Source organism: Piliocolobus tephrosceles, chromosome 5 (genome assembly GCF_002776525.5).
Source record: "Piliocolobus tephrosceles isolate RC106 chromosome 5, ASM277652v3, whole genome shotgun sequence".
NCBI classification, from domain to species: Eukaryota; Metazoa; Chordata; class Mammalia; order Primates; family Cercopithecidae; genus Piliocolobus; species Piliocolobus tephrosceles.
In genome coordinates, this window is record NC_045438.1 from 154,652,471 (window position 1) to 154,671,119 (window position 18,649).

General features: G+C 41.6%; 2 protein-coding genes across 3 annotated transcripts in view; both read right to left on the reverse strand.

The window, feature by feature from the left end:
* Positions 1-1,667, reverse strand: part of RNF182 (ring finger protein 182) — a 127,257-nt gene extending 125,590 nt beyond the window's left edge. Inside the window, exon 1 of one of the 2 annotated variants that reach the window (XR_002726155.1) lies at positions 1,531-1,584. The gene's annotated coding sequence lies outside the window, so the exon portion shown is untranslated. Of the gene's footprint in view, positions 1-1,530 lie in introns of both variants that reach the window. The other variant, XM_023191015.2, reaches the window with a different exon arrangement.
* Positions 1,078-13,062, reverse strand: LOC116418823 (translation initiation factor IF-2-like). Its single transcript, XM_031935707.1, has 2 exons — positions 13,020-13,062; positions 1,078-1,679 (listed from the first exon to the last, which is right to left on the reverse strand). The coding sequence occupies exons 1-2, from the start codon at positions 13,060-13,062 to the stop codon at positions 1,078-1,080; spliced, it is 645 nt and encodes a 214-aa protein (XP_031791567.1).
* Positions 13,063-18,649: the final 5,587 nt, after the last annotated feature.

The following is an 18,649-nucleotide window of genomic DNA, read 5'->3' on the forward strand; positions in this document are numbered from 1 at the left end:
AATACGAACAGACTGAGAAACCTAGTAATCAGCAAGCTAACAGGTGTTGAAATCCCAAAAAAGGGAAGAGGAATATTAGAAAATCACTCTTTGCCTGACACCTCAAATAGCTCTAATACCCAGAATTCCAATCAACTTAACTGCAATTCAAAATGATCAGTGGTACTGTTTGTTTTAATTACTTTCTAGCAAAAAATGTAACTTCTTGCATTCCATATAGAGTTCTTTAACTGACCTATTCCAACTCATACATTATTTTACTAAGTTGGATATACAATTTTATGTATACGTTAATTAATTTTCCAGTTACCAATATGACATCTCATATGATTTAAATATGATTTAAAACAGATCTTATTAACATATATACAATTTCCTTCTGAATTGATCAACTGTATCTCTGAAAATGTATGTTTTCTTTCATATTACTACATGTAAGATGATGTCTAAGTACCAAAAACGTAAGTCTTCACAGTCACAATTTAAATCTGTGCTTCGCATCTGCAACAAACTAATTATCACGAAATGATTGCAAGGCTTGGGGCCACTGAGAAAGGACAGGGGTACCTTTAACATATCCAGTGCCCCAATGGCAACCGCATCATGGTCCTTATCATCACACTCATAAACACCGAGGCAAACACCGCCCAGCTACCTGCCTCCAGAGGTGTTTTGGATTGCCTCCCTACACACAAAAAAACACAAGGCACTTTCCAGTTCCTTACAGCATGAACACAATACCTTCCAGAAACAAAAGCAATGACCTCGGTGCCAAGTATCTCTTCGACAAAGTATCGGTACTGCTCTACACTCTGGTCTTGCCAGCCGGGGAAACCCGGGCTACCCTTACCATCTAGTTATAAGTGCAACTGCACCGTCCAAAGGAAAAGGTCTTTCGATTCAATATCCAAATGAACTTCAGAAGTCCCCTCAAAATGCTTCAGCCACAGACATAAAAATGGGCTCACTTTTCAGAGATTTGTAAAAATCTTTCGCTTGTCCCTCCATGCCCTCCTCAAAGAGAATACCATGAAACATGAAAATCCAAAGGTAAATATTTTCATACCTTTTTTTCCCCTAAAAGCCTCGATGGCACGCCAAGAAGGAAAAAACAACAACAGAGGGGCAGCTCCCTGAGCAGGTGCAGCCCGCGCGGGCGCTCCAGAACCGCCCTCCGCCGCGCAGCCCCTCAAGTTGGTGCCAGGACGGCGGCCTCCGCGGTGCCCGGAGGGAGACACCGCGCACCGGCCCCGGCGCCGCTCGGCCTGAAGTTTGCCGCCCCCTCTCCTCGGCGCGCTCAGGCGGCCCGGCGCGGTCCAGGACTGCGGGGCTGGCGGCTGCCCCGGCGTGGGGGAGGCCGCGGCGGCAGCGGCGTCGGGGGCGGCCGCCGGCTGTTTCCTCGGTGGGGACGCGCCCCCGGGGACTCGGGCGCAGCCGGATGCGGGCACCCCTCTCTCCGCGCGCCGGGCGTGCCCCACCCCACCCGGCGTCCAGCCGACCCCTCCTCGGCCGCGGGCGCGCTCGCCTTACCTGGCCCGCGGCGGCCCAGGGCCCGGGAGTCGCTCCGGCTGCGGCGGCTCCTGGGAGGGGAGGGAGGTTCCCGCGGAGGAGGAGCTCGCGCGAGGCGCTAGCGGGCTGGCGGGCGGGCTGCTTTGTCTCCACCGCGCCAGCCGCCGACCCTGCGTCACCATGGCAACCGCCGGGGCCCCCCAGCCCTTCCCCTCAGCAGTCCGGGTATTCGGAGGGGACAAGGACCCCCGATGGGCCGCCACCAACACAAACACGCCCCTCTCTCAGTCTCCCTCACAAACCGCCTGTTTCTCCCCAGCGAGAGCGGAAGGCTAAAGCGGAGCGAGCCCAGGGCCAAGTGGTATTCGCATCCTAGTAGGCACTCCTTTGCTTTCCCACACTGCACATTCCAACTGCCGTCGCACCACCATCCCCCCCACACACCCTCCACCACCACACCTTCCTCCTGTGGAGCTGTACCCTCAAAATGGAAATTTACTTAAGGAAGGAGAAAGAGCAATGCAAAGTGATAAAGTGTTGAGCAACTGTTACTCGGTGCTCCTGTTGCAACTGCCGCAGCATGCACGGAGCTGCCAAGGGACGCCGTGCCGCCTTCTCCCTCTCCCCCTCCTCCTCCTGCCTCTTTTACCAAGCTTTGCCTCTGCTGGATCTGGTCTCACTCCACCCAAACCGTGTATCTGTCTTGTTGAGGGCTCCCGTAGGAGAGAGGGGAAAGGGGGCTTTATCTCTGATGTAAACACAGGATACACTTGTAACCTCACAAGCTGAAACACAACTTTCAGGCTGCAGTGTGGATCTCAGCTGGTGCCACACTGCGCAGCTACTGGCCGTGACTGCCTAAGCATCTACCATGAGCCCTGAGTGACTCTGTGCCAAGGACCGGTCACTTACTGCAGGCCATGGCACTCAGGAGCAGAGAAAAGAAAGCTAACTTTTTCCTCTCCTGAGGAAATTCTTAGGGAGAGAAAAGTACTAGCAGACCCTTGGTCATGCTTCCTCTAAAGGACGAGCTAGAGGACAGCCTCCAGGGGGGGAGTGAGTCATCCCCTCCATACTGTTTTCTTGAAAGATCCGTTGCTGAATCCAAAAGCTACAGTGTCTGTCTTTAAACCCTGGGGAACATGACATTTATTTTTTGGCTTTCGTGAATCACCAAAAGAATGTCAATAACTTATAATACAATCCACGGTAGCTGATGTTTTCTGGGTTTACTACTTATCTGAGAAGTCACAAAGCAGAACAATGTGATTGCCATTTGAAAGTACACATATATTAACTAATGAAAAGATAAGATCTATTTCATAGTGGAAAAAGAAAACTGTTTGTTCCTTGGAGAGACTGGCCTCTTTCTTGTAATGGGAATATTCTGAATGAAGTCAAAAATACTCCAGATGAAGTCAAAAGACAAGTCTTTTTGGCAGGCCCTTAAGCATTTGGCAAAACCTGCCGAAATTCAAAATGCACATACATTTCTCCCAGCTATCTCAACTCTAGAGATCTGTCATACAGAAACACACAGATGTGTAACGATAGATATAAAAGGATATGCATTGCAAAAGTTTTGTAATAGTAAACGTTTGAAACAACTGATATGCCTATCAATCGTGATATGGTTAAATATTGTGGCACATTCATACCATGTAATACTATGCATCCATTAATAAAAATAAAATATATAAAATTCGTAGATACTAATTTCTTATTAAATGGAAAAAGGGGACTCAGAACAGTATGTGTGGGTGATCCCATTCTGTACAAAAGAAAAAAACTAGATAGAAACGGAACAAAAATGTAGAGATAGAGGTTTATAAGAATGCCTACGTAATTGCTACTGGTGGTAACCTGTTAACTACAAAAAAAATTGAAGGGACAGTTACCTGTAACGATGCACAATTTGGTACACATATTTGGTTGGTTTGGCTTTTTTAAATGAGCATTTATTAGTAATTTATCAATGAAGAATCAAAAACAAAGAGCTTTAATAAATGTTTGTTGACCTACATGCACATTACTGCCTTACTGCCTGATCAAAAACTGAATAAGGAATAGGGAGGGACCATTAACTTGGCCATCCCTGCCCTCAGCTGAAGGCTTGGGAAAGTCCACGTTGTGTCCCCACTTAGAGAATTGCTTAGTGACCTGGTCCTGCCTTATTCTGTGAGACATTCTTCCAGACATTCACCTTTCCAAAAGAGGTTTAGCTTTGTCTTAAGGTCTGCTTCCATTCTTCCTTTTGGAGGAAATTAAAAGACTTGTCAAGAAACCATCTTAAAATGTGCCACCTTACTTACCAGGGGATATCATTTGAATAGGTTAAGTGGCAGCTTTTAGTCTGTTTAGCCAAACTGAAAATGAAGGTACTAAATCTTACAAATTAATGTGTGAATACATAACTAGTCTTTCTTATTCTCACCATTTTTGAAATGAGGTTAAAATAATGAATTTGCTTTCCTAAAAAGATCTAGAGCTGCACAGTCTAATTCAGTAACTGCTAGCAGCCACATATGAATTAGCTACTAAACTGACATGTTCAGTAAGTGCAAAATACACACCAGATTTCAAAGACTTGGAACAATAACTTTAAAAAATATATGTTATTGATAATATTTATATTGGTTACATGTTAAAATATATTTTTAATTTATTGAGTTAAATAAAATATGTTATTAAAATCACTAACATTTGTTCCTTTTCACTTTTTTAACATGATTATTAGAAATTTTTAAATTATATATGTTGACATTTTGGACAGCTCTGTTTTAGAATTAGTGTTTATAGCAAAATATCATTAAGAAATCTAAAGGTAGCTATTCTTCTTAACCTTCAGTGAAAATGTAATTACCTCATTAATGCTCCCCAACTCATAAATATGCCACAGTATGGCAATTTCTGTTAAATAATTTCAACTTATTAGAATACTATTATACACAAGCATTAGCTTATGCGTTTATATTTTAGAAAGATTTTAGCACAGACACTAAAGTCAGATTACCTGGACCTGAATCCCAGCTCTGTTTATCAACTACATGACCTCAGCAAGCAATTTAATACATCTATTCCTCAGTTTCCTTACCTATAAAATAGGGATTATAATAGTATAATAGTACTTACCTCCTTGAGTTGTAAAAAGTAGACACCTGATTGTGTACAATGCTGAATAAATATTAACTATTATTACTTTTATTATTTTACTTTGCTGGGTCTCTCACTTTTTTTTTTTTTTTTTTTTTGAGATGGAGTCACACTCTGTTGCCCAGGCTGGAGTGCAGTGGCATGATCTCAGCTCACTGCAACCTCCGCCTCCTGGTTCAAGCAATTCTCCTGTCTCAGCCTTCCGAGTAGCTGGGACTACAGGCGCGTGCCACCATGCCCAGCTAATTTTTTGTATTTTTAGTAGAAATGGGATTTCACTATGTTAGCCAGGATGGTCTCAATCTCCTGACCTCATGATCCACCCGCCTCGGCCTCCCAAAGTGCTGGAATGAGCCACCGTGCCTGGCCAGCTCTCACTTATTCTATTAACCTTCAATTCAAGTTAGTCTATATACGTATATATAAATCTTTCATCTATATATATAGATAAATCTCTCATCTTCCTTTAAATGGTCTGATTGGAACTGTAACTGAGACATCAAAAGTTCATTCTCTTTACCCTTAAACTGACTGTAAAGTTATCAAAATTAAAGAGATATTTTGATTCAAGTTAGTAAAATAAACCAGAAATTTCAATAACCAGATCAGCATCTATAATAATTTCATTTTGATAAATATTAAATTTTTTAGGTTTAACAAAATGGAGCAAATGTTATCAAGTGGTTTAAAGTCAGTTTATTGTAGTCAAATTTCTAATATTTAAAGTAAACAATACATCCCTACTAAAGCATTTGTATAAAAATTTTCCTATTCCCTAACTTGAAATTTGTCTATCCAAATCCTTATTTTTTCCTCAATTATACATCATAATCATAACTGGCATTTATTGCACACTGTGTCCAAGGTTGCACAGTTATTTAGTAGCAGAATTACCAGACTATTAACCACTACATCCTACAGCTTCAATAAAGGGGAAAAGAACATTTCTTAACCTTTACTTCTTGACACAATCAAACACTGAAAGAAAAGCAACTATCCTAAGAAATATCTTAAAATTATTTAAGAGCTTGAGCTCAAATATCTTATCCCACTAAGTCATGCATTTTGGAATAAGCAGAAGGAAAATGCAAGCTTCAATGTTTGCTCATTACTATCTCATTAAGCAACAACTCCTTCAACCCCTGCCTTCTGGCCATGTTCTGATATTGTTTAATGAGGTGATATCAATGCATTCAAAACACATTTAAAAATACTTGTTTATGTCTTAGATTTTTTGTTAAAATACTTGTTTATGTCTTAAAATTAGTTTTCTTCATGGATAGCTTTTGAATTTAACTGGAAAAACCTAGCCCCAGCCATTTAGAAGGGTTGAAAAAGAAAAATACATCTCAGCTGAGTCTATAGAAGCCAGAAACTTAGAACTCACAATTTCCTATCTTCCCAATAGCTCCCCTTAGGGCACTGGGCAAATCTGCTCTAAAAAGGCAAATATTGACTAAGATATGCCTGTAAGTAGAGAAAAATGTACTTTTTAATACACTGCTCCTAAGTGGTTTGAACATCCTTGTTCCAAGGAGTTATGTTGGTCCCTCAAATTCAACAACCTGTGGCCATAGTGGGGAGTTTAAATCAAATTTGTTTCAAAGGTTCCAAGGGGTGCCTAATTAACCTTCTCAATTCCTTAATCATACATGAATCTCTTCGAGAAATTAAAGATTCAGCCAAATGACAAGAATTCTACTCAACTTGAAATTAGTTCTGTGTATGATGCCTTGGTTTACAAAGACTATGGTCTACCCTCCTGGCTTTAGCAATAAAGAAATTAAAGAACACCCAGCTTTCTTATCAGTGCCAAACAGTCCCATAATTGCTTCTAGAAGCGAAGGAGACTATCTTCTCATTTCGGTCCATTCCACAAAGATAAGATACATTTTGAAATATCCTTGCTACTAAACCATGTATTGTGAAAAATTTTGTCAATACTTGATAGTGGTGATACATTTAACCACCAAACTATCTGGCACATCAGTAGTTGCCACTGTTTGCAGAAGTGTATCCTCTGAGAATCTTGGAAAATACAGCCGAAAGTAAACGGGATTGAGAAGCACTGTCTTATTCATCATTTCTTATGCCCTTGTGTTTATTGTATAGGTCATTTAAAAATATCTATGTTGTTAACAAAGGGGAAAACGGCATGGAAACAGAGAGTTAAAAAACTGCAGGTCATCGAATTTTAGCAAAAGAAAAGAAAAGAAAGCAACTAATACACTGCAGTTCTCTGCCAAGAGCTCTCTACAGAGAGATCCAACATAATATCTCAACTGAACGTATAATTTGATATTGATAAGATCAGATGAAAGTAAACTTTTTATATACTTTAACCTGATTTTAAGTAAACTTTGTTTTAAATAAATCAACTTTTGGCTATCTTAAAAAATGTTGTATTTAGAGAGTTAGTGTAAAGATATCATTTCTTTTCTTGGGTCATTAAGTAGAGACATCTCTTTTCACGGCCCCTCCACATCCCACCTTCCCCACACTCACAGTTTATCTCATCTCAGTGGCAAAAATGTGTCAGAATATGACCTAGTTCCAATAGTATCTGTTTTAAATTTCATTATCTGTTTACTCACTTATTGATCTCTGACACAGCTGCAAATTAGCTCTTAGCAGAATGGAAATGATTTGTTTCTAGTTTCCTCATCTATAAAATGAGAGTGGTGAGGTCTGTTCTTATCTCCAGGAAAGAATTAGATCGTTCAGTAAAGCTCACTGATCAAAGGCTCTTTGAGACCAATGTTGCAATACTATTGGAGTGAGAGACTAGAAGGGTTATCAAAGGAAATTTGTATATGGTACACATCATTATAATAGTAAAACTATTTTAAAGGCCTTCTTTGTGACTAGATCTTTTGAACGTTATAAATGAAGAAGTCTACATCATCAAAGGCAAGCCAAGGGTGTTGTGACCATACAGGCTCTTCATGGATGAGGTACTCAGTGTGTCGAGGGAAAGATGCAACCTGGCCACCCAGTTGAGAGTGTCCCTTGCTTTGCTGGATAGCTACAGATCACAGGAAATACCCACACACAGGCTTGTAAACTGCAGCCAGATGTGGCAGATTAGGCCAGAATGAAGATCTGGAACAAGCTCTGCTCACTGGGGTGGGGTGGATCTAGAAAGGGGGAGAGTAGAGTTGCCAGATGAAATACAATTCACGCAATATTTGGAACATAAGGACACTAAACCATCTATTCTTTGTGTTTATCTGAAATTCAAATCTAACTGGGCATCCTGTATTATTATTTGCTAAATCAACTAACCCTTGACAGGGAGCTCAGGGAAGATTTTAGCATTTGTAGATGTGGCTCCTAGGAAGAACCTATTCTAGTGAGCAGAACCAGATCAACAAATATTAGTCAATGGCCAATAAGAGATAAGCAGTCAGCAAAGTAAGTAGGGAAGCTGAGGGAGAGGAAGAGCAAGTTATTAGAAATGGCACAAGATTAAGGTCACATAACCAAAGCAAACTTACAGTGAGGCCCAAACAAATAGGCTCAAGGGGTGGCCTCTGCCTCTGTACCATTCACAAAACCAAACCCTCCCATCAGAGACACCTCACTTCTGTTTCCCTGGAGATGTATCAGATTGCCCAACAAGGAGGCAGAGTCTAAGAAATTCACCCCAAATATGCACCACCACCATGAATGCGACCTTCCCCCTAATTAATGGTTTAAAGACCACTGTATTTTATGGAGAGTGGATTTGTGGGGAGTAAGATGAAGTCAAGAAGACCCATGAGCAGAATAGTTCAGGAGGTTAGGTAAAAGAAAATAGTGGATGGGACGGGGTCAGAGTGTGTAGCGGTGGAGATAGAGAGAGGTAAAAACTCTAAAGAAGCATTTTGGAGGAAGAACAGAGAGGACTCGGTAAGGGGTTTCCTCCAAGACATAAGGGAGAGGAAAGCACCAAGAATCCCTCACAGGTTTCTGGCCTTCCATGAAGGATTCCATGTTATGGGAGAAAGGCTGAGCCAATTTGATGATCTTTCCTGAAAGAAGAGACTGGGATCAGTTGGTAGAGGTGGATATAGCTGAGATGTCATGATACACGACTAAGACTGCTGTACTGATCCCTGGGTAGGGGGAAGATAAGCAACTGCAAAGAGAGAAACAGAGAGGCCGAGGCAGGTGGATCTCCTGAGTTCAGGAGTTCGAGACCAGCCTGACCAACATCGTGAAACCCCATCTCTACTAAAAATACAAAAATTAGCTGAGCGTGGTGGCACACGCCTGTAATCCCAGCTACTCAGGAGACTGAGGCAGGAGAATCGCTTGAACCCGGGAGGCAGTGGTTGCAGTGTACCAGGATCATGCCATTGTACTCCAGCCTGGGCAATAAGAGTGAAACTCTGTCTCAAAAAAAAGAGAGAAACAGAGACAAGAGCTTTGTGGCTCCTATGAGTCACAAAGGGAAGCCTTTCTTTCTTTCTGGTCTTGGAACTCATCAGATGCATTCCTTTCTGGGCCCTCTGCCCTTCTGCTCGTTCCCCAGCCTGGAATGCTTTTCCTCCCAGCTTCTCACAAGACTGTCTCACAAGACTTGCACCTCCCAGCTCTCAGCTTTCCACTCAAATGTTACCTGCTCAAAGAGAACTTTCCTGACAACCTAATCTGAAATAGCCCTTAGTTTCTCATTATCACATTGCCCTCTTTTAATGTCTTCAAAATATTTACCATTTTCTGACATTGTCATGATGCTCACATGTGTATTGCCCTTCTCTGCCACCACACCCTCTAGAATGTGAGGTCCAAGGGGACTTGCCTGTTTTTTTCACGCTGACAACTCAGCTTCTAGAACAGCACCAGGTACAATGATCACTCAGTAAACACCTGACAAAGGGCAAACAGACAGCTTCCCAGTGCCCAGTTCTAGTTCACAGGGAGCCAGCTTTCATTTCTTTCCTGCCCTCGGATGCTATAAAATAGCCATGTCCTTAAAATAACTTTTTTTTAAAATATCCTTTGAGTGGCTTCTTTTTCATACCAACAAAAGGGCTGAACCAGAACACACATAGGAGTCTAAGTGAGCAGAAGGGCTGGATGAAGGCCAGGGAATGTGTGAACTAGGTCAGCCTCTAATAAGAAGAGCTATAGGTTTGTAAATGTTAGAACAGGTATGTCAAGAGAAGGAAAATCCATCATGTGAGATGCTAACTTACTACCTGTTGACGAACATTGGCCAATTCAAAGATTTTATTTCTTCATGCAATATTACGTGCTGCCTTCCTTCTTCCTTCTCTGTACGATCTCTGGGCTGGGCCAGAGATCCAGAGATGAATAACGGGTGGCCCCAGCCCTGAGGAAAGGCTGTCTGCAGATAAGGAAAGGGTGACAGTTAATAACAGCCTAGATGGTATGTGCTGCGTAACCACTGAAGATCATGCTTGGGGCCCTGCAGGGTATTAAGAAGGTAATGTTGGCACTGGCCTCTGAGGCAACAGAAGAAGGGAAGTCATTCCAGGTAGAGGAAGCAACAAATGCAAGGCGTGGAGACACTGAGCCAGCATATCAAGTTCTGAGCCTCAATTCCACAGGGACAGAATTCAGGGTGTTCATGGGCTGATGGCAGGAAATGACACCAAGCCAGTAGCAAGGCCCCAGATTGTATGGACCTGTGTGCAGAAAAGTCATTTTCTTTAGTAACATTAAAATCCAGAATAGTAAAATCTAACCCTGGAAAAATGCTTTCCTGGTTACCAAGACCTCACTGGTGACCAGAATATGGCACTGCTTCCTCCCAGATTTTACCTCCCCTTGGAACTCTCAATGCTTATGCTGTCATTCTTGTGCTGGCCTGAGCGTTCCCTCGTCCTGCGCACTGAGAAGCTGGGACTTTATCCGTTAGTGACCACACATATGCACACACCCTTTCTTGCAGGCTCTTTGGCATTATTTATGAAACTGCATTCAAATGAGTTTAGCAAATTTAAAAGCCCAGTGTGATTAATAATGAAGTATATTGGAAGTTAACAGGCCTGTTGGTTTCAGTCCTGGTTTCCATGGACAGATATACAGTGTCGCCAAGACCAGCACCATTGTTAGACTCATCAATGACAGCTTGCCAGAGACAGGCAGGGGGCCAGGAATCCCCCAAAGCTGCCTGTTGATTTGGCTGATGGAGGCCTTAGACTCACAAGGGGCTTCAGTTAACTTATTTAACAGAAAAGACATTCACTAGAACTGTTTGATTTTAATGAAAACAAATCTTTAGTCTGGAAGTGTACCCTGTTCTTTCAGAAACTCACACTACAGATGCAAGCCAGGGTGAAACTTCTCTCCTGGCTCTAGCCATTTGCTGCATTTTATCAACTCCATATTCAGGTTTCAGATTGACATTCCTACTCCCTTTCATTTCCACTATCCTAGTAAGGACTTTCTGTATTTGTCTGAAATATCCTAATAGTTTCTTAACTGGTCATGTGGTCTTCCATCTCTCCCATCTTTGGTCATCCCACTCTTTGCTGCTGGCTTAACCTTCACATAGCTTTGAATATGTCATGCCTTGCCCCTAAATACTCCATGACTCCCCATTGCCTACAGAACGACAGTCTTACCCAACTCTTTTGCTGTCTCTGTTTTTCCCATTGTAACACCCATTATATTGTCTTCATGCCCTGGCTAAACTAAGATACAGTATTCTTCTGTAACAACATGTTCATTCACCTTTGGAGTGCCCTTTTTCTCCCACTCTCCCAGATTCAAATAGTACCCACCCTTCAATGCTCACTTCAAATGCCCTCACTGGCAGGAAACAATCTCTCATTCTTTGGGTGGGATGGATTCTGTCTCATCTATCATCACCTGTAGCATATAACCTTGTATCTCTCTTGCAGAGCTTACAACCTTACATTTTGTGCTCAAGTGGCATTTGCATATGTCAAGAACAAAAGTTTGGTGCCTTATCTTTGAATCCCATGTAGCCCCTAGTGTGGCGTCTTGCCCTCCCTTGGCAGTTATTTTGCTGAATTAATGAGTTAAGTATTTTGTTCGACATAGAATTCCCACCCCAGGTGTAACTTCCATCAGGGGTCACTGCTGTGGCATTATGTTTAGCTGACAAGTGAACGTGCACATCAAAGGTTTGTTTTGTCTTTCCATTTTGTATGGGAAGTGGTGGTTGGTTGTTTGGGGTTTTGTTTGTTTTGGGGTTAAGGCAAACTGAAGAGATGTCAGTTTGTAAAATGTGGCCTGGAAATTAACTTGCCTCATTGCTCCGAAAGCATTCTTATTGGCACAAAAGCACAGCTTTGGAATTGCAGTCTGAGCTTCCTTTCCCCAGTCCCTAATTACTCATGGATGCTTCTTTTGTGGGAAGGTCTTTTTCCTTTCTTGGACTTTTGCCCTGTTTAACAGCCCTGAACACCCTAGTACTGGAGACACATTTGTTTCCTCAGCTTTTACTCCAAAAGGATTTTACAGGATCAGTTTGCTTAAGCAAACTTTTAATTTGGTTTTGTTTTTCTCTTCAGGGACTTTATTTGTAAAACTGTAATGCATGTGCACAAAATCAGATGACTAAGATGATTGAACTGCTGGGGAGAAGAAAGCCAGCTCGCCTCAGGGGACGTGAGGACAAACTCACTGCATACACCTCAGATGGATGCACTGGTTGTTTTCACGCTTGTGGCAGCAAATGTTAAATTATTAAAGTTCTCCTGTCAGGTAGGATGCTTTTAACTATGAGGGGGAAATAACTGAATAAAAGCAGTCCAAATGATAGGTGTTTATTTCACAAAACAAGACATCCAGAGGTAGGCGATTCCAGCAGCTCGTGGTGTCAGCAAAGGCTCGGCTGTTGTGATCTCTGCTCTGTTTTCCCAGTTGGTTGGCAGGAGCTTCCCTTACAAGAACAAAATGGCTGGCATGGCTGCGAACTTCATGTCTTCACACAAATACATCCAAACAGAAGGAAATGGAAGGTGACAAAATGCATTTCTCATCATCCTACTCCCTTTAATCAGGGAGCAACATTTTTCCCAGAAACTCTCAGTGGCTGAAGTCTCAATATATTGAATGGGGTCACATGCTCATCCCTGAGCCAATCATAGTCAAAGGGAATTTCTGAAACTATGATTGGCATGGGCCAATCAAATCATTCCCTGGGGCTGGACACACTGGCAGGTAAAAAAAAAAAAAAAAAAAAAAAAGGACTTCTAAGAGTATGAAAAAGGAAACGGTTGTTGAGCAACACCTGCCAAATGCTTGCTTCTGCTCTCCATCTAGTTCAATGCCAAGAAGGTTCTTATAAACAGTAAGCACTTTTATGAGCGAATGAATGAAGAATTTCCTATATAAATGAATCCAAACCCAGTCATATAACAATAATAACCTACTATTGGTATCATCATCATCATCATCATCATCAACAGGGATCATGATGAAAGGTTGAATCTAAAAGACCAGGATTGTCCACTTGATTTAAGCTGTAGCTTGTTTCATTGTCCTGGATATTTTTATACACAGTTACTGAAAACACTTATATTCACCTAAATTAAGCTGAAAGGCTATCATCATTCATTGTTTTCATGGTGACTGCTAAATTAAATAGGGGCTTATGTATAATTATTTGACATGGAGGCTTGTCCTGACTTGTGGGAAAATTCCTCTCAATCTGTCCATCACCATCAGCTTTCATTCATTCAAACTGAGTCACCCAAACTTTATCACTTCCTGCTAGCCTGACTGCAGCTGTCATTTATCTCTTATCACTGCTTCACAGTATGCCTCCTTGTGTCCTTCGTTTTTGTGTTGTTCTTTCTCACCTCAAATTTATTTTATTTACTTTTGCATGGATTTACTCATCCCCAATGTCTTGGCGTTCACACGTTTACTGCAATGTTCTTTTTGAACATGTTGTAATCTAACATTGCCCACAGATATAGAAATTCCTCCGTGGGAAGCCTTCAAGGTTACAAATCACATGTAAGACTACAAATATCAGACTGCTCTTTGAAGCTGTGCTCCATTTTGAGCCATTTAAGAGACTGCAGTGGGAATGAACAGCGCAATTGAGCAATTCAAGAAGGATGACTGAAATGCCAGGGAACAGAAAGATAGCTCAGCCTCAAAGAAAACTCAGAGGACCTCGGGGCAAACTAGCTGCCAATACTGTAAAGAGACAGGAGGAGGACAAACGCTGACGGAGGACGGTTGTGGAAAGCTGATTTAGGGAAGATAATGTTGCAAGAAGGATAACTACTGGTCAGGTGCAGTGGCTTACGCCTGTAATCCCAGCACTTTGGGAGGCTGAGGTGGGCTGATCACGTGAGGCCAGGAGTTCAAGACCAGCCTCGCCAACATGGAAAAACCCCATCCAGGCATGGTGGCAGGCACCTGTAATCCCAGCTACTCAGGAGGCTAAGGCAGGAGAATTGCTTGAACCCAGGAGGTGGAGGTTGCAGTGAGCTGAGGTCGTGACACTGCACTCCAGCCTGGGCAACAGAGCAAGACTCTGTCTCACAAAAAGAAAAAAAGAAGAAAAAAGATAACTACAAGGAGAAACAATGGTAGAGAATGTGATCATATGCTAATTCAGGCTTTCTTTGATACTCTGTAACTTTAAGTCACTTAATAGAATGCCAAGGCTTGTTTCTACTTCCCCATCTTTCTCCATAGCCTGGGATCCACTCCCTTCCTCCTTAGACACAACCGTGACACAGAAAAGGAATGTGGAACACCTAATAGTTTCTCACAGAAAAAGAACCATTCTGACTTCAAGCAAGATCTTTCTACAGATTTAGTTCCCTTGAAATCTTCTGATAATACATAATGAAAAATGAAACAGGCAATATTTCATGGACATGCTTGCATATTATTTCACTTTACTTCTATAAACTCCCAAATCCCCAACCAATTTTATTGCCTGCACCCTCATTTTCTTCTTTTTAACAGCCCCACAACCACCATCTGTGCATTTTGACCTGACTCATCTCCCAGGTTCGAAAATAATAACAGTAAATTCTAAGAAAAAATGATCCCCTGTGTAAGTGGATGACTCTGAGTTTCTTCTGGCTAATCCTTTAGCGCCTAGCTAACATGATACCACTGAGTCTCAAACCAGGTGCAGCAGCCTTGGCTCTGTGGCAGCTCCACCCTAAGCCTGCCTTGTTTTTCCATATATAAAATGAAGGGGGTTTAACTAGGTAATCGCACACGCAGATCTCCTCCCTCACAAGCAGTATGGCCTATGATTAAGAGCAGAATTTCTGAAGTCCCTCCAATTTTACACAAGAGATTCTAATGTGGCCTTTCTTGTAAACTAAGAAATCTTAGGCAATTATCGTGGTAATTATAATACCATACCCAGTAATTATAATACCATACCCAGGCTTAGGTATGAAGAAATCTTCATACCCCTGTGTCTTGGTTTTTCCATCTGTAAAATGGGCAAGATTAAATTACCTACCTGGTGAGATTGTGTTGAAGATTTAAAGAGTTAACATATGCAAAGTGCTTAGAATACTACCTGGCAAATAAGTTCTACATAAGTAGCTGTAGCTGATTATGGACTCTTTTTTAAAAAATAGCTTTCTCGAGATATAATTCAAATGCCACACAATTCACTCACTTGAAGTGTATAACTCAATGGTTTTCAGTATATTTACAGAGCTGGAAAACCATTAGCACAATCAATTTCAGAACGTTTTTATCACCTCAAAAAAATACCCTATACCCTTAAGCTATCACCTTCTGATCCTCCTACACTTTGTCCCCAGCCCGAGGCAATCACTAATCTGCTTTCTGTGTCTATAGATTTGCATACTCTGGAGATTTCATATAAATGGAATGATACAATATATGGTCTCTTGTGGCTGGCTTCTTTCACTCAGCATCATATTTTCAAGGTTCATATGTGCTGTAGTGTGAATCAGTACTTCATACATTACATTGTATGAATATACCCATTTATCAGTTGATGGACATTTGGGTCGTTCCCACATTTTAGCTATTATGAGTAATCCTGCTATGAACAGTCATGTACAAGTTTTGTGTGGACCTGGTTTTTCATTTTCTTTGGGTATAAACCTAGAAATAGAATTTCATAGGTAATTCTACGTTAAATCATTTGAGGAACCACTAGTCTGTTTTCCAAACTGGCTGCATTATTTTTCATTCTCACGAGCAGCATATGAGGGTTCCAATTTTCTACATCTTTACCAACATTTGTTTTCTGACTTTTTGATTCTAGCCATCTTAGTTGGTGTGAAGTAGTACCTCATTTGGGTTTCGATTTGCATTTCCCCAGTGACTAATGATGTTGAGCATTTTCGCATGTGCTTATTGGCCATTTGTAAGCTTTGGATTCTTTTTTTTTTTTTTTTTTTTTTTTGAGGCAGAGTCTCGCTCTGTCGCCCAGGCTGGAGTGCAGTGGCCAGACCTCAGCTCACTGCAAGCTCCGCCTCCCGGGTCCACGCCATTCTCCTGCCTCAGCCTCCCGAGTAGCTGGGACTACAGGCGCCCGCCACCTTGCCCGGCTAGTTTTTTGTATTTTTTAGTAGAGACGGGGTTTCACTATGTTAGCCAGGATGGTCTCGATCTCCTGACCTCGTGATCCACCCGTCTCGGCCTCCCAAAGTGCTGGGATTACAGGCTTGAGCCACCGCGCCCGGCCCTGGATTCTTATAAACAATCTATTTCTGTTGCTGCAGGAGACTTTATACAGCCAGAGACACCCAGAGTAGATCCAGATCCTAGATTTCCATGAGAGTTTGAGGATCCAGTTCACTACATCTTGGTCCTTACAATGTGAGGTTATTAGCCAAGTTCTTTTTATTTTATTTTAAGTTCCAGGGTACATGTGCAGGATGTGCAGGTTTGTTATATAGGTAAATGTGTGCCATGGTAGTTTGCTGCACCTATCAACCCAATTAAGCCCAGCATGTATTAGCTCTTTTTTCTGTGCTCTCCCTCTCCCCACCCCCTACCATACAGGCCCCAGTGTGTGTTGTTCCCCTCCCTATGCCCCTGTGTTCTCATTGTTCAGCCCCCACTTATGAGTGAGAACATGCAATGTTTGGTTTTCTGTTCCTGCATTAGTTTCCTGGGGATAATGATTAGCCAAGTTCTTCATGTTACACCACTCCAAGGGAAACTGGAAGAGTAGGATATTCCATCTTGAATTTGATCAGGCCCCTGTTTAGCTTCCATTTCTATTCTGGCTTCTTTCATTTCTATGAAAACCTGAAAACCCTAAGACATCCCTTTTAGCCCAGGGTATTCCAGAAGTTCCAATTATCATAACTTGAATTTCTTAAATTCTTCTGCTGCTTTCTATCTTTATCCTATGTGTAGAACCTCTCACTGTAAAGTCTTCAAGGTTATGGAACATGTGTATCACTCATTATGCACACGGTAGTAATCTGTACCTACTGGCTGAGAATGTGATCCAAGTCTTACCACATTCTAAGAAGCAGCTTCCTTAAAGTAGCTAAAGCCGTTTACACTGGGTTTGTGACTTTGAACAAATTAATCTACTTTTATTTCTTCATTGACCAAATGAGATTCATAATTAGTTTGTAGAGCTCTTGTGAGGAGCAAATAGGATGATGTATATAAAGTATTTGGCACGGTGCTAAAGAAATAATAAACACAAAATAAATGCATGTATATCTGTCAACCAGCTTATGCCTACCTTAGGTTATCCTATTTAAAGTCACCTGCAGGTTGACCCTCCAACCCCATGGGGCCAAGGGTGCACAGCAGGACTCAAGATACGAGCTGCCCACGAATACAATTTGCTGAGAGGTTGAAAAACAAGAGCGAGGAACTCCAGACTCCTAGGGACCATGTAGGCAAGGCTGAATTTTCAGTGGAATTTCCATTCCATCATGCTCAGAGATAAAGAAGCCAAGGCAGAAGGCACTGAGCAGTTCAGAGAAGCCCTCAGCCTCATGCCCTTTCTGATGGGCCTTAACCATTCCTTCAGTGCTACGAGGACACTTCTCCTAAGCCTCAGAAGAAGAATCCAAACACAGCAAAGTTCTCCACATTTGAAGAGAAGAGCCATCTAAGACGACTGAATGAAACATTCTCCAGAGATGGGATCTGTTCTCAGCCATGGCTTTCCCTTTCCTGTGGCTTTACAACAGATGCACCTGATAAAGACTGGCTAGAAGGCCCGGGGCTTTAGCTGCCTGGTCACTTGCTGCCATCTATGGGTAGAAATTTAAAAGTGACCTAAGGGGAAATTAAAATTTCACACATCCATTCCTGCATTACATTTAAATGTCATTCCACAGAAAGTAGCTTGTTGTTTATTCACACTGTTTTTCCTAATTTGCAGAAATATCAGAAGGAAGCTTTAGGATATCTAGAAACCCTACTATAAATATCAAATCTAACTGAGAACTGTGATTCAGATTGTGCTACTGGTTTGAAAAATAAATGGATTCTGATTTCAAGCTCAGTATAGACTTTAACTGGGAGCAAATTTTGAAAAATAGAGATCAAATTAAGAGTTTTTTAGTAACAAAAGTTACTGTTTTAACTAAAAATAAGCTCATCAAAACCTAATAGAGCAGAAAAGGTCCATTTGTCACAGCTGCCATAGAATTAGGATCTTCACAATTATTTTAAATAGTATTTTCTCTCCACAGCTAGAAACTTCTGCATATAGAGACAGAAAAATGGGCTTTAATGAGAAAAGCTCAATTGTGTCCTGAAATATTTATACCAGCTTTGCAAACAAGAATAAAACATTTACCAATGCTGCCTATAAACACTCTCTAGAAAGGGATACAAAACGTAATCTCTGATTCACCAACACACACACACACAAAGTTGTTTGATTTATCTGGTGTGCCAATTTTAGATAAATTTAGATAAAGTCTAGGATAGGTTGAATAGAACAATGAAGAGAGAAAATGGCAACTTAACTTGGAAATATGGAAGTAGATGACCTGTGCACATAATGCTTAAAGCATTCAGCATATTTTTGGTTGATATAACTTTATCTCTTAACTAG